Source organism: Carettochelys insculpta, chromosome 26 (assembly GCF_033958435.1).
Source record: "Carettochelys insculpta isolate YL-2023 chromosome 26, ASM3395843v1, whole genome shotgun sequence".
In the NCBI taxonomy this organism is placed as follows: domain Eukaryota; kingdom Metazoa; phylum Chordata; order Testudines; family Carettochelyidae; genus Carettochelys; species Carettochelys insculpta.
Window position 1 is genome coordinate 832,515 of NC_134162.1, and position 15,196 is coordinate 847,710.

General features: G+C 60.0%; 1 protein-coding gene across 1 annotated transcript; it reads right to left on the reverse strand.

The window, feature by feature from the left end:
* Positions 1-6,020: 6,020 nt before the first annotated feature.
* On the reverse strand, positions 6,021-12,868 carry ELF3 (E74 like ETS transcription factor 3). The gene is made up of 9 exons (XM_074977388.1): positions 12,795-12,868; positions 11,847-11,967; positions 10,754-10,975; positions 10,304-10,396; positions 10,087-10,212; positions 9,707-9,799; positions 8,377-8,493; positions 7,442-7,637; positions 6,021-7,201 (listed from the first exon to the last, which is right to left on the reverse strand). Exons 2-9 carry the CDS (start codon positions 11,959-11,961, stop codon positions 7,090-7,092), a joined length of 1,074 nt encoding a protein of 357 aa, XP_074833489.1. The 5' UTR covers positions 11,962-11,967; positions 12,795-12,868; the 3' UTR covers positions 6,021-7,089.
* Between the last annotated feature and the right edge of the window lie 2,328 nt (positions 12,869-15,196).

Here is a 15,196-nt window from a genome sequence, read left to right on the forward strand (position 1 = left end):
TCACAGCCGGCATCTGGGACCCGAGAGCCCTTGGGACCCGCCGGCTGGTGCACCAGGCAGGCTGTTGCCATTCAACCCATGTCGCCAGCCCCGGGAAAGCAAGCTGTGCTCCTGGCCGCACGGCCCAGCAGCTGCATGGAGCACCAGCACCACCAGCCGGGGTGCCCCACGGGTGCTGCAGAGGCCTTGGGGCACAGCGCCAGGCCAGCAGCAAGCAGCGCCCTATGGGCTCGTGGGGCTTGGGTTGCAGCGAAGATGATCAGGCTCAGGCTGGTGCTTGTTCAAGGGATTCCGAGCTATGGCTGCAGCCTCAGCCTGAGCATCTCTGCTGCTGTCCTAGAGCGCCACAGCCCAGGCCAGCCCACCTGGGCCCTCGCCTGCGGCACCACCGGCAGGGCAGCAAGTGTGTGGAAATGTTAGTGGTGCCTAGAGCACCCGGCGTCTGCACCCCTCCCCCCAGACTTCCCCACTCTGGGCTGAGGCTCTGGGAAGGAGGCTGGGTGCTGGGTGCAGGCTCTGGACTTGGGCAGGGGACTGGGGTACAGGCCAGGGTGAGGGGTGCAGCCTCTGAGAGGGGGTTTGGATGGGGAAGGGCAGGTTCTTAGAGCTAGTTTGGGCGCAGGCTCCGGACTTGGGCGCAGGGTCCAGGCTCTGGGGAAGTGAGGCATTGAGTTCTGGGGGGAAAGTGGGTGCAGGCTCTGGGAGGGAGTTTGGAGGCTGGAGGGCAGTGCAGTGGAATGAGGTGCAGGTACAGCATTTATCTGGGGCACCCCCTGCTTGCAGCAGCTCCTAGGCTGGGAACAGAATCGTGGTCACCATGTGTTGGTCCCACAGACACTGCCTCCTGCAGTGTCCATCACCCACAGGGGCGCTTGGGCACAGGGAGAGACACCTCCCCACACCCGGGGCCACAGTGCCGTGCCAGCAGCTGCTGCTGTAGCCCTGCTGGTAGCAGTGAGGTCCCCAGGCTGTTTGAAATCAGCCAGGGGCTGCAGGTGGGGTAGCAGCAGAGACCTGTCCCTGAACTTTGCTGGGCCCAGGCCAGGAGTATTCCTGCTGCCTCAGCACCACAGCCCCGCAGAGCTCGCCAGCCAGGGCCGAGGTTCAGTCCCACAGTGGTTTTTGCCAGTTGTTTGAAACTGAAACTTCCCCTGGGAGCATGTCAGGTTTGAGGACTTTTTCTTTTAAAAGCCGCACCAGACGAGTCCAAATGCCCCATGGGACCTTTTCAGAACAGCCTGTTTGGATTGTTCTGATCAAAGCAGCCTTGGACTGGGAACGGGCTTTTGTGTGGACCTGAATGGCAAGTGGCACAGCTTGTTTGTGTAATGCCGACAGACCTGAGTTGCTGGCCCCTAGGCTAGGGCCTGTGAGCATAGGGTCGAAAGCCCTGCACTCTACCACATGAGCTAGGGGCCAGCTGGTTGTCAGCCCAGGCTGTAGAGCAGAGACTTCCCTCACCCCAGATGCGGGCTCAGTGCCTCTGGGTACTACATTTGTAACACATTTCCAGTCTGGGAAAAATGATGGGAGTTTGGGGTTTTGGCCTCATTTGGGATGGGAAATACCAGGAAAACATCGTGACATTTTTGGCAGGACAGAAACTCCGTTTCCCAACCTGATCCCTCTGGGCTGGGGAAGGCACCTCACTGTGCCAGCCCTTTCCATTCTTGCTGTGGCAATTCCACCCAGCCGTGAGAGGGGAGAGGCCTAGGTGTAGAAGGCATCAAGGCATTGTCTTTGTGCCTCTCTCTGCCTACTCAGATGAGTCACGCGCAGAGCCTGCATGGATACTAAATTTGCATCTGCAGAAACAAGCTGCACATAGCTGCAGCCTCCTCTGCGCGTGCAGATGCCCTGGCTAGAAAGGGGATTTGCAGGGCTCTCCCCCCAGGGGAAGACACGACACCCCAGGATCTAACTTCTGCTGAGATGTTAGAGGGGTTTCCTCAGGAATCTTTGGCCATGTGCAGATGGGGCTCTCCATAGACTGATTTCACCCCTCCTGCCTGGAAGTGGGGTACTCTGCCAGGGGAAGGGGGGTGCAGGTGATCAGATGAACCAATGGCACAGGATGCTCTGCCACAGGAGAGGACATTCAGGCTGTTTAACACCACAAGAACTACTGGTGGTAAAGCTGGAGACCAAGGAGAACCCAGTAAGAACTGAAAAGTGGAGGTAGCTCTGGGTTACACTCCACCTAAACCCCACAGCCGACCTGCTCCTTTGGTGGGCGTGAGGATTTTATTGCCTGCTTAGGCTGCATGTGTGTCCTACTGTCCTGCAGTAACCCGAGGTGGGTGCCTCAGTTTCCCCAGGCACAGCATCAGTGCACAGTGGTGAGAGGAGTTTCAGTGTGATGATTTCTCACACCTAGGCAATGGCCCTCCCTGCTCTCTGTAACCTAGGCAACCAGGTGAGGCCTTTCTTCCCCCGGAAACAGGCCAAAGGAGGCAGGAGGTGCCTGGCTGGTGTGAATTGGAACTGGGCAGTGGAGTGGGGCAGGCTGGGCTGGCTGGAGAGGGAGGAAGGGGGCCAGGGCCCAGCTCAGGGACCCCCTCTGGGCCCCTCTCCCCAAGATGGATGGTATTGATGGCTCCTGTGCTGACATACCTGTTCTACGCTGTGTCCCTGTTGCCTGATAAACCTGCTGAGTGAGCTCACGTCTGACAGTGGCTGGGGTGCAGGGCCTGGGGACCCATGTGCTCCGTGATGGGGGGCAATAGAAAAAAGGGACCCGCCTTTGTCAGAGCTCGGGTGATGTTATTTGCAAGAGGGGCTGGTGCTTTGGCCCTCACCAGCTCTTAGCTCACTGGCTGCTCCCGGGAGCCTCCACCCACACTCAGCCCCATGCTCCTGGGCTCAGTGTGCACTCACCAGGCTGCTGCTTTCCCTCGGCCTGGGCAAACCTTCCTGCATTGCAGCAGGCTCCCCAGCTCCTGCCGGGAAAGAGCTCCTTCCCGGCAGCTGTTCCCCTGCTCCTCCCTCTCCCCTCTGGTCCCAAACAGCCTCCCTCGCCTGGAGCCTGGCCAGACATGCCTCCTGACAGCCCCCCAGTGGGAGGCAGCTGAGCAGTCGCAGGTGCACTGGTCCCTGTTCCCTTTGAAAGGGGCCAGTCGCTGTGGGCTGGAAGGATGTTTGGGCCGAGCCCACTGGCCCCACTCCGCCCCCAAAGCTGTTCTAGGGTCTGGCTGGGCCAGGACACAGCTGGCCCAACCCTGCTCTCGGTGGGCAGTTAGCCCTGCCACCCCACCTCTGCCCGTGCCCAGGAAGGGACACAGGAGGGCCAGCCCTGAGCACGAGCAGACTGGGTGTAACACAGGCAGGAATGGGCAAGGCCTCCGTTGGGACTGGCCTGTCACAGCCCCATCTTCACGTCCCAGCAAGCGGTTTGCAGAGACCTGGGCCTGGGGTGTGCAAGCTGCAAGCATGTGTGTCAGGCAACAGGCCCCCTTCTGTTGGGGAAACCTAGGGGGGGGCGACCTGCACCCCTGGGGACACCTTTGGGAGTCCCCTGCCTGGAGGGCCTGGGAACAGCAGGGGGTTGCAACTCCCCATGGTGTCCCTTCTCTTCTGTCCCTGCAGAGAGAGCTCCACACTGGCTTCTCCTGGCTGGGTCAGGCCCTGAACCCATCCCTGCCTGCCGCCTTCGAGCAGCAGGCTGGAGCCAGACAGCAAGTGCCTGGGCTGGAAAGGAGGGACACAGAGCAGCCAGGTGATGGGCCATGCTGCTTCTGTCAGCTGCTGCAGGGGTGGGCAAGGTAGGAGAACCTGCGAAGAACATGGCAGGGGCTTTCAAGAGCCCACCCCAGCAACTGCAGGGACCCTGCGTGTGTATCGCTGCAGGCAGCTGCGCCTGCTCAACCCCACTCCAGAGTCCCGGCCCTGCAGCACCTAAGTCCCTCCCCATCCTCATGGGGGCAGCCTGGTGAGAGACCCCCCCTTCACAGCTAAGCGTCTGAGGCACAGGGTCACCCCACGCTTCCCTGATAGAGCTAAACACCCCCCAGCCCTGCTTCGGGAAGGACCGGGATATCTCTCCCTCTGGGTTGCTCCCCCAGGGAACCTTCTCCCATAGAACCGAGGAGTGGTGGACTTCCGGCAGGGATTGAGGGCCCCGCAGCCTGGATGTGGGGCAGAACTAGGTCCATCAGCTCAATCTAACTAGCTTAATTTACAGAAGAGTGGGGGTGGGTTGATCAAAGTCCATTAATACTGGCAAGGGCCTCAGACATGTACCAGATGAAGGTCTGACATGATCCAATTGCTGGAACTTGAAGCTAGATGAGTTCAGGCTGGCAACAGAGTGTACAGTTTTAATAGTGGGGGTCATTAAACACTGGCACAACTCACTGGGGGCGGGGGTGGGTTCTCCATCCCAGGCCAGCCTGAAATAAAAACTTCTGGATCAGCTAGCTGGGGGCGGGGGACAAAAAGCGCTCGCTGAGAGTGTCTGTGGGCTGCTGGGGATCGCCACCAAGTCACTATGAACCTTGGGATCTGCGGCTGCTGTTGGGGGTTTCCTTTACCCTCCCCTGGTTGTTGTCACTCAGACGGAAAGCGGGAGCCCATAAGCCCACAGAGCAGGCAGTGCAGTGCATGTTGGGGTACCAAGCAAGCATGGCCATTGCTCTGACACTGCAGAGCCCCTCTTCCCCGCTCCTCACTTTTAGCAGGTACACCTGGGGTCCCACACCTGCCCATGCAACCTCCATCCTGGAGACCCTCGGGGTGGGGGTTCGGTGCCACCTTTGCTGTATCCCACGGGAGGGCACAGAGTGAGGTGGCGCTTTGGGCAGGGACAGGCAATTTTTGGTCTTTTAGCATTACCCATCCTGACCCCTCCTCTGCTGCCTTCTTCCCACCCCACCCAACACCATCCCGCACCCTTCTTCTTGGAGAGGGGGTTGAGCCAAAATTGTTCTTCAAACATGTATTGTACATTAACTAATAGACCCAACATCCCCAGCCACACTTCAGTTCTCTTCTGTATCGGTTCTCAGTATACTCACCAAGCTATCAGGCTGGGCGACTGTAACACCCTGTGTCTTTGTTCACACACATCGATAGCTGACTATCAAAACTCAAACTCACAATTCCATCCCAGGCTAACAAATAAGCCTATAGACTAATGTAACCCTGACACGTAGGTGTGGTTCACTGTCCCATGGCATGGAACGTAGCCCACTCACATGGAGAAAGAATGCAGAGCCACAGAAAAGGACCTCGGGATTACAATGGATGACAGGCTGGATATGAGTCAACAGTGTGTCCTTGTAGCCAGGAAGGCTAACGGCATATTAGGGTGCATTAGGAGAAACACTTCCAGCAGGCCTAGAGAAGTTATTCTCCTCTAATTGGCTCAGATGAGGCCACATCTGGAGCATTGCGTCCAGTTCCTCGGCCCCCAGTATAGAAAGGATGTGGATGCATTGGAGAGGGTCCAACGGAGGGCAACAAAAATGATTAAGGGGCTGGAGCACATGACCTATGAGGAGAATCTGAGAGATTTGGGTTTATTTCGTTTACGAAAAAGAAGAGTGAGGGGCAATTTGATAGCAGCCTTCAACTTCCTGAAGGAGGGCTCAAAAGAGGATGGAGAGAGGCTGTTCTCAGGGGTGACAGGTGGCAGAACAAGGAGTAATGGGCTGAAGTTACAGAGGGGGAGGTGTGGGTTGGATATTAGGAAAACCTCTTTCCCCAGGAGGGTGGTGAAGCACTGGAATGTGTTACCAAGAGAGGTGGTGGAATCTCCATCCCTAGAGGTTTTTAAGTCCCGGCATGACAAGGTCCTGGCTGGGATGACTTAGTGGGGGTTGACCCTGCTTTGGGCGGGGGGCTGGACTAGATGACCTCCTGAGGTCCCTTCCAGCCCTAGGGTCCTTAGCTGAGTACCAGGTGCCTTTTAACTCAAACTGAAGAGGCACCTGTGCTAAGCTCCTGGGTTTGAGTCTGCCTGTGGGTGATTACGCTCCAGCCTGGCCCCACTTCCCCAGAAGCCCCAGGCGGGAAGACTCGCATCACTTGTAAAAAAGCAACAATTTATTTCTGATATGCTCATTACCAAAAGAGGAAGAGATCTGGTGTGGCTGCCCGAGCCCTCAGCAGCAGCCACACTAATGCCACGTTCTGTTCAGAGATCTTCACATGCCAGGAGAACCTTATTTCAGTCCAGCTGAATATATAGAGAAAAGTCTTTGGTTCAGAGAGGCAAAGAGCTTCCAGGAGAGTCACAGTCACAGAGGAAGCGGCTTATTGATGCAAATATAGCTCTCTCCGTACAATATACGCCTTCTGGTTGTGTTACATAAATTAGAAGCAGGAGGGAGCACGTCATGGGGGGAGGGGAGGAGATTTGGGAAGCGTGGAGTCAAGTGCTCCAGGAACATGGTGGGAGGCTCTGCCTGATGCCCCAGTTATTGTCATGGTCCCGCAGCACCATCTGAAATTCACAGTTCTCTCCGGCTCCCCTCGGGCCGACAGGCTTGTCAGTGATACAAGAAGGGGGCCGTTCCCAGAGCAGCAGATTTCTCATGCCAGCACACAGCCCGCGTGGCTGGCGGCAAGGAGAGAGCACGGCTGGCAGAGACAGAGCGCCCAGCCCCAGTTCTCTTCGCGCCAGCTGTCAAACAGGGAGGCCAGCGGCCCTGGCGCATGGGTGCCTCTCACTTCCTGTCCCACTGCTGCCTTGTGCGGTAGGCAGGCAGCCGTCTGACATTGCCCCAGTTCGATGAGGGAGAAGAAAGCACGTCCCTTCCACTCCCCAAGCTTTGAGAACAGCCAGTCACTGTAATTCCACTTGGAAAGAAGAGTCCAGCAATTCAACAACAGAGATAATGGTTTACAATAACCTACTTGAGCCAGAATATCAGCTGTAGTTACCTAGGTGCCAGCGCGTATACCACCAGCACATATACTTGTGCCCCAGGAAGGGGCTGGAGGCTAACATACTGCCCAGGACAGCAGCTTTGGGTTCCAAGGTAGGATAAAATCTCTTGTCCAAGGAGCTTGGTTCAGTGCATTACACCTCGGGTCTCCCCCTGGGCCAGCTGGGCAGAGCTGTGTCCTCATAGGGTCCCTCCAGGCACCCTACTTTCGGTTCAAGACTTCTTCCTCCTTCCAGCCGCTGGAGTTCTTCCCAAACTTGTAGACCAGCCGCCTTCCATCAACCCGTTCCAGAATCTCCCGCTTGTAGTAGTACCTGTAGGGGAAGGAGCGGACATCAGCACTGGATGTGGACCAGCCCAGAGAGCCAGGCTGGAGGTTATCTGGGCAGGGAAGAGCCTGAGGCTGCGTGCTGGGGGGCAGAGAAGAACTGCCAGAGCCAGGTAGGGAAGCAGAGGGCACAACACATGGCCCTTTGGTGGAGCCGGGCTGCAGCTCCGTTGCCACGTTGCCTGGCAGCCTTTGCAGGGGATGGGGGCCTCCCTGTGACACGCACCGCATGGCCCGGCTCAGCTTCTCGTAGGTCATGCTGCTGTTCTTCTTCTTCTGCCCCCAGAGCTGCGCCACAGCCTCGGAGCGCAGGAACTTGAAGACGCCCTCGCGTCGGTCCTCCCACTTCATCAGCCCCTCGTTGAGCTCGGGGTGCAGCAGGATGTCCCGGATGAACTCCCACAGGTGGGTTCCTCTGGGGGCTGGGACAGAGAGAGAAGGATGGCCCAGGTCAATGGAGGGGCTCTGCAGAGAGGTGACCCTGGCAGGACGGGTGGGTGGGGAGGGGGTCTGTGGTACTGCTGCCCAGGGCTGGGAGCTACCTTAGAAAAGCAGCAGCTCCCCACACTCTGGCACAAACCAACCCCCAGTTCCTGCTCCAGGGCGCAACTGGTCCACTAGGCAGCAGAGCCCCAGTGGGGAGCTCACTGCGGGAGCTGCAGCCCAGATGGGCTGGGCAGCTGTGCCCCACAGGGGCACCTGTGCCCCAGCCCGCAGGGCGGGGCTGGGAATGGTGCAGCAGCCCTGGTAACAGGGGGCACTGCAGCTCAGGAGGCAGCACCAGCACCGTAATGGCCACTGAGCCATAGTCCATGGCACTGGCTGCTCCACAGGCGAGAGGGTCTCCCCAGCCTGGTGGCACTTGCTTGCATGGAGCCGCCTCCTGGGGCCAAGCACTGGGACCGCTGGCCGGCCATCGGGCCGCTCAGGCCCTCCAGGTGAGTCACAAGGGCCCAGATTCGCTTGGAATCAAAGGCAGTTGGTCGCCGGGGCCTGAAGGCTACATCATGCCAGGTGCCAGCCAGGAGCAATGGACCATGAGCTCCTCCCTCTTCCCCTTCCCAGACACAGCTGCAGCCACTGGCCTGGTCAAACCCAGAGCTGCCATTAGCTTCAGCCCCCGGCCGAGACAGGGCAGAGAAGCCCTGGCCTCACACGTACCGTGTTTGCTCTTCTTCGGCTCCACACACATGGGGTTCTCCTTGCTGAGCTTCCGGGGCCGGCCCCTTTTCCGCTTGCCATGCTTGAGGTCCCCTTTCTCGCACTCGGCAAAGGCGTCTGTGGAGGAGGAGGTGGGATGTGTTACTGGGTGGGTCTGGGATGCCAGCCTATCCGCCCCCCGCCCTCCCCGGGGGTCTGAGCAGCCTCAGCTCCTCGACCAGCTTCCTCAAGCAGAGATACAAGGAGAGATGCCCTTTGTCATTTCCCAGGGCGAGGGTCCCCTCTGCAGGCTCTGGGGCCTGTCAGGCCTAGAGAGTGGTCCCTGGGTAGCCCCTCCAGTGGCAAGTCCCTTCCTCCGTCTCCCACACAAGGATGCCCTGAGGACAAGATCTGGGCTTGAATGGTCACCATGGAGCGCAGCCTGCCCCATTACACTGAGCGCTGCACAGACAGGCTGTCCCCAAAGGGCCCTGCCCCAGGGTGTTTACAGTTTCCGTCTGCGGGAGTGACGTGCACCTTGGCCAAGTCTGAGGTGCTGCTGGTTTCCATCCCCTTGTCTCTTTCTTCCCGGGACCCCAGAAAGCCACAGCTCCGCCAACAGCTGCTGAAGTGTAGGGTCTCAAAGGCAGATTGCAACCCTCCCACTGCTTCCTTCAGCCTCTCGGTGCAATGCAGGGGCAGATGGAGGAGCCCAGGCAAAACCCAGAGCCAAATCCTTGGCTACTTCCTGTCCTGGTTCCATCTCTTCTAGCCCACCAGAGTGTGGGGGTTAGAATCATAGAATCCTAGGGCTGGAAGGGACCTCAGGAGGTCATCAGGTCCAGACACCTGCCCCAAGCAGGATCAACCCCAACTAAGTCATCCCAGCCAGGACCTTGCCAAGACGGGACTTAAAAACCTCTAGGGATGGAGATTGCACCACCTCTCTAGTTAACACATTCCAGTGCTTCACCACCTCCTGGGGAAATAGATTTTCCTAATATCCAGCCTACACCTCCCCCTCTGTAACTTCAGCCCATTGCTCCTTGTGCTGCCACCCGTCATCCCTGAGAACAGTTTCTCTCCATTGTTTTTAGGGCTCTCCTTCAGGAAGCTGAAGGCTGCTATTAAATTGCCCCTCACTCTTCTCTTCTGCAAACTAAATAAGCCCAGATCCCTTGGCCTCAGTAGGGGTCTGTTCTCTCAGCTTCCGCCCCAGCCAGGAGACCCAGCCGAGCTCTCTCCAGTGGGAAGGGGCCTTTCCTTTCCCTCTCTGAGCCTGGCTTTGCTCCAGCCTCCCTCATCCACAAAGTCATCTCTGTCCCCGCCAGCCGAGGAGGCAGCAGCTCACCGTCAGAGGAGACCAGCTTCACTTCTGTCGGGTCAAAATCGAGGTCACTTCCACCGGAGTCTCGGGAGTTGGGGCTGTGGGACATCCCCGTTCCTGGGAGGCAAAGGGCACATGGGGCTGGATTTCAGTGACCCCCCTTCAGACAAACTTCCCACCAGCCGGACACAGCAAACACTCCCCCGGAGGTGTCTGCATGACACATCACAGCTGCCAGGCCGTGGTCACCAACTGAGACCCCAGTGTAGGGCAGCGTCCCCATCCCAGGGTCCCCCATCCCATGCATGACACGCGAGCAGATGCAGAGCTGGGCTGATGAGAGAGGCCTGAAACACCATGGCCAGGCAGGCCCCAATACTGAGCGTGAGTGACAGGGGCTGTACCTGAGACAGAGATGTCAGAGCTGCCTGGAGACAGGGCGCCGGAAATGTAGCTGAAGTCTGCCTGGTAGAAAGGGTTTGTGGGTTTCATCTCTTCCAGGGATTCCTTCGTGCACGAGTTCCCCAGCACTGGACACGGGAGGAGAGGGCAGAAAGGGTGAGTCCTGGGCAGGTACCAGCCATGCGCACAGGAGCGGGGGCCTAAGAACAGGTCTCCTACCTGAGGCACTGGGGTCCAGGATACCGTCGTGGAGAGCCATGTCCTCTTTCTCTAGCAGGTCGATGATCCAGGTCAGATCGTCCGAGACCGACACTGCAGGAGGGGGAAGGACAGGGATGAATCGTGTCTGACCAGCACAAAGGGGAAAGACCCTCCCCTATCTTCCCCGAGCCCCCTCCTGGGTCCAGCTGTACCGCAGCTTGTCCAGCTGGAGGCCCACCCTCGACCCCGGGGGCTGAGAAAGCCGCTGTCGGCCTGCGGCGAGCCATGCCATGCTCCCCAGTCTGCTGTCTCAGCCAGAGCCTGGGCGCAGGAAGGGGCCGAGCCCCAGCTGCCGGGGGGCTGGCCGGTTGGGCTGGGCCTGTCCCCAGCAGAGGCTGGCCTGGTGGGGCTGGCTCGCAGGGCTCTGCTGGCGTGGGACAGGGGAGGCTGCGCTGCTTGAGCACTCACTGATCTCATGGAGGCGGTGGTAGAGCTCGTCGCCCAGGGGGCCGAAGACGAGCCGCAGCTGCTCCTGTGTGCAGTGGCACAGCGTGTAGCCGTCCATGTTGCAGCAGGAGAAGTTGATGGCGCTGGCGTCGTACTTGTTCTTCTCCACGTGGTAGCTGATCCACTCCAGCACCTGCGCCTTGCTCCACAGGTACGGGAGCTCGCTGAACCACGCCGGCTTCTCTGCGGGACGAGGGAAGGGCTCAGGGGTGCCGCTCGCCCCCGGGGCCAGGGCAGCCTGGCTCCCAGTGCTGGCTCCGGTGGGGCAGGGCTCTGGGCTAGCTGCATCCCAGGGTGGGGCTGGCTCTGGTGTACACAGAGCGTCAGATGGGTGGTGGAGGGGTTATCTCGCTTAGTCACCATTGCAGCATGGCCACGTATACCTCTCGGCTGCTCCTCCCCGCGCCGGCCTGACGGGAGGGCCCCAGGGAATGGCGGATGGCAGCTCTCAGCCAGTCCTTCCCCAAGGGACTCTGCAGCTCCCCCAGAGGCCAGGAGCCCCTCCCCTCCAATCCCAGCTGCCCAAGAGCGATCGGACCCCTTCCACTAGCCCTACTGGCCAGTCCCAGCCAGTCTCCCGTCTCCAGACACAGATAAGCCCTGGTGTTGGGAGGGAAAGAAGGTGAACGCCAAACCTGTCCCCACAAGACACCCACCTCCCCGTAATGCACCTGGGCACTGGGGCAAACCCAAATGTTCATGATGCTGCTTTCCACCTACAAAACACCAGTCGCCCAGCCTCCCGGGGGATCTACAGGTGAATGAAGTAAGCCTGGCAGGCACCCCTCTTGGGGAGTTCTTGGAAGTAGCATTGAGAGAGGTAAACTGAGGCACGGAGCAAGTCAGGGACTTCCCCAGGTCATCCAGTAACACGGGGGGGGAGGAGGACCCAATTCTCCTAAAGTCCTGCTGTGTGTGCTGTCTCCTAGGCAATAGTCTCCTTTCTAAGCCATGGGCAGGACGCCCTGCTGGCGAGTCGCTTGCGCCCTGACGCCTGGCGCTCACAGCACGGTTCTGCCCTGCTCTGCCCGTGGCACGCAGGCTCTGGCCCCACCTGTGGTCTCTGCAGATGGCGCCAGCAGGTCCAGGGGCGGCTGAGCCTCCTCCGGCTGGTACATGGCGCTGATGTAGTTGGAGAAGACGTTGCTGATTTCACAGGATCCCGCCATAAAGATCTGCCGAGAAACTGCGGCTGTCAGCACAGCTCCAGCGGGTCCTACGCCTGGGAGCACGGGGCCGCGCCAGCCCCATGCAGGGACAGACGGGGTCACCGCGAGCGGTCTGTGCTGTGCCACGCTTCCCTGGCTCGGTGCCTCCCCCACTGCTGCTTCTGGTGCCTCCGGCCCAGGATGCTCAGGGGCCGGCACAGCCCAGGCCAGAGCCCAGCCTGCGCGCTGCTAGCCGGCGGGAATCGGCAGCCACCCGCCGCTGCAAAGGCCCCTCCTTCCCTGGGGCCCACTGCCACCCTGGCACTGTGAAAGGAGCAGGAGCAGTCTGCATCGGCACAGGCGTCCCCGCCTGCCCAGCGCCGCCCACCAGCTGCCCAACGAAGAGCCCAAGCCGCTCCTGGCGTCCCCAGGCCTCTTTCCAGCCTGGGCGTGTGCAACAGGGTTGGGCTGGACGGTCCTGCTTAGCAGCTTTACACACTAGCACGTGCGGAGACTCACGCCACAGCCCCCCCATCCTGTGCAACCCGGGGTGGTGGGCCAGCGACCCTTCTCCAGCCCAGCAGCTCCACTGCGGGACGGGGCTGCCCGTGTCCCCGCCACTCTCAGCCCAGCCTGACATGACTGGCCCAGCCTGCCCGAGTGTGAAAGCTGGCGAGCTGGGCCTTTATACGCCCCTGGCTCAGCCCTGGATGGCAGAGGCTGGGGCTGCTTTATACCCCAGTGCCCACAGTGCTCCTGGAAGGTCTGGCCCCTGGTGAATAACCAGCAGCCTCCCCTAGCCAGCGGGAGGGTAACCCAGCGGAGCGCCAGCACCCAGAAAGCTTGGTACCTACCGCAGCGCCTCGGCAGCAGCCGTTAATCCACAGCACCTAACCACTACTCATCTGTGCCTGAGCCCTCAGCGCCAGCTACTAGAGGCAGCCGCTCCCGGGCAGCTCACCTTATATAGCGTGGGCCTGCGGTAACCTGAGCTCCCGGCTCTAGGGGAATTCCTGTTCAGGCCTTCACACTCCCAGCTCCAGCGGATTTGCATAATAGGTGCCACCTGGCCCCATGCCAGTGCTGTTCTGCCGGGAAATCAGGGCTGGCCAGTTTAATGATTGTCAGAGCCCTCGCCCAGCCTGTGCCCGCAGCTCACCCCCATCGTGTTTTTCTCTCCCCGTCTCGCGTGTGTGTTTGCTCACAAAAGCAGTTTAACCAGCCACCGCCTCCCTGCCAGGCACAGCACCCGGAGCCAGCCAGGCCTCCACGCCAGCCACAGCACCCATGTGAGGGGCCAGCCAGCCAGCCAGGCCTCCACGCCAGCCACAGCGCCCATGTGAGGGGCCGGCCAGCCAGGCCTCCCCACCAGCCACAGCGCCCATGTGAGGGGCCGGCCAGCCAGGCCTCCCTGCCAGGCACAGAGCCCGTGTGAGGAGCTGGCCAGCCAGGCCTCCCTGCCAGGAGCCCAGCCAGCCCAGCATGGCCAAGGGGCAGAACTGCCCTTTGGCTCCCAGCAGTACACAGGTCCCTTTGGCTGAGCAAAGACCCTCCGTTCCAGCTCTGCGGCCCACAAATTTCGGAAGCCAGACTCGGGTCTGTCCAGTGTGTGCAACTGGCCTAACATGGGCTCTGCCCATCTGGAGTGTGACAGGCTGCACATCAGAGGGGCTGGCAGGTCTCTGCCTGGCCAGCCTGACGTGGGGGCAGCTCCACTGGCCAAGAGAAGCCCCACGCCTCCCCCAGCCAGGCCTGCAGCTGGGCTGGGTCCCGGGGGCAGCGGCGAATGGTGTAAATCGGGCAATGGGAGGAAAGGCGCCGGGACAGAATGCCAAGACAGCCACTCAGGTCACAGACATTCACCTCTCTGCCCAGCCACGTCTGGCAATGTTGCCCAGGCCACGGCGTTCCACGGGCTGCCATGGCCTCCAGCGTGGCAGGTCAGACTGGCCACAGCTGGGCAGACTGATGCTGCTGGTGCTGGTATCTCTGACCTCCTCCCACTTGTGCACCTGCAGAACAGGTGCAGCTGTCAAGTCCTGGGCCTCATTGCCCTCTGGTGGCCAAATCTGGCAATGTCCTTTTGGGGCACCCTAGCAGCTGCCTGGATTTAAAGGGGGTCGATTTGTACTGGGTGGAAAACATGCCCCCAGCTGTGCACCCGAGAGGCCCTGCCACGCTGAGGGCTGTTGATGCAGGCAGGGGCCGGTGCGGAGAGGCTGCTGTCAGTGTGTTGGGGCCAGAGGGGTTTGAAATGTGCTTTCTCTCTGCACTGGAGCAACAACAAATACTTTCCAAGGAACTGCAGCAAGCAGCCAGGTACGCGACTGATGCTGGGAGCCCTGGTGGGAGCAAGGCTCCCACTCCCAGGCTCTGCCCAGCTTGTGGCTGTTTGCTACAAAGAACCAGTAGCAGGTGCTGCAGCCACCTTTTCAAGCTGTTCCTTGTAACCACAAGGGCTAGAAAGGGGGCTGTTATTTTAAAAGTGCAAGCGGAGAGTCTCATGAAATCCCATGACTCCAGGAGCTGGGGCTTGAAGGACCTCCTTTCCCAAAATAGCCCACTGTGCACAGTAAAACCCCAGGAGCTGGCAACACTGCAGATGCTAAGCCTGGCGCTGCGCCATCCCCAGATCCTCTGCACCAGCCACTCTGCACTGCTCTTGCTTTAGGGAGTCCCAGCCAATGGTGCACCCCTACCTGCAGCCTGTTGGTGCAAGGTCACCGCGGTGCAAGCCGTGACTGACGACTCAAGGATGTAGCATGGCTGGGCTTGGCTGGTGGCATGGGCGGGGGAGCAGGTGAGATGCAGGGAGGTGGTGGAGAAGTGCCTCGGGCCAGGTGACAAACTGGCATATTCATTCGGTTTTGTTTTTGTCACCTAGCCGGCTCACGCTCGATGCTGGCAGGAGGGAGCCCGCGGCTAGCTCAGCTGGGCGTCGCCTACAATCAGCACTGAGTGTCACCCGACTGTGTCGGGGGTGAGAGACCTGCTGGGCCAGCTGTGGGGAGGGGTATGTGCGAGAAACCTGAAGTGGGGGTGTGTAGCTAGGCCTCCCGCCACTCATGGCTGCTTGCTACAAAGGACTAGTGGGAGGTGGTGGAGCTGCTGCTGTGTATGTGTGATCAGCTGGGTGTGTGAGACCCAGCAGAGGAACTGTGTGTGTTTATGGCCTAGCACGGTAGTGGTGTGTGTTTGTGCAACCCAGCAAAGCAGTTGCGCGGGTGTGTGTGTGTGTGACCTGACAGAACAGGCG

Bases quoted from the DNA above. Each gene is read 5' to 3' on its own strand.
- ELF3 (XM_074977388.1), bottom strand. From the start codon at position 11,961: ATGGCGGGATCCTGTGAAATCAGCAACGTCTTCTCCAACTACATCAGC. The intron at 10,213-10,303 runs GTAGGAGACCTG...TCCCGTGTCCAG, and splicing joins CCTGGACCCCAGTGCCTCAG to TGCTGGGGAACTCGTGCACG. The intron at 7,202-7,441 runs GTGCGTGTCACA...CTTCCCCTACAG, and splicing joins AAGCTGAGCCGGGCCATGCG to GTACTACTACAAGCGGGAGA.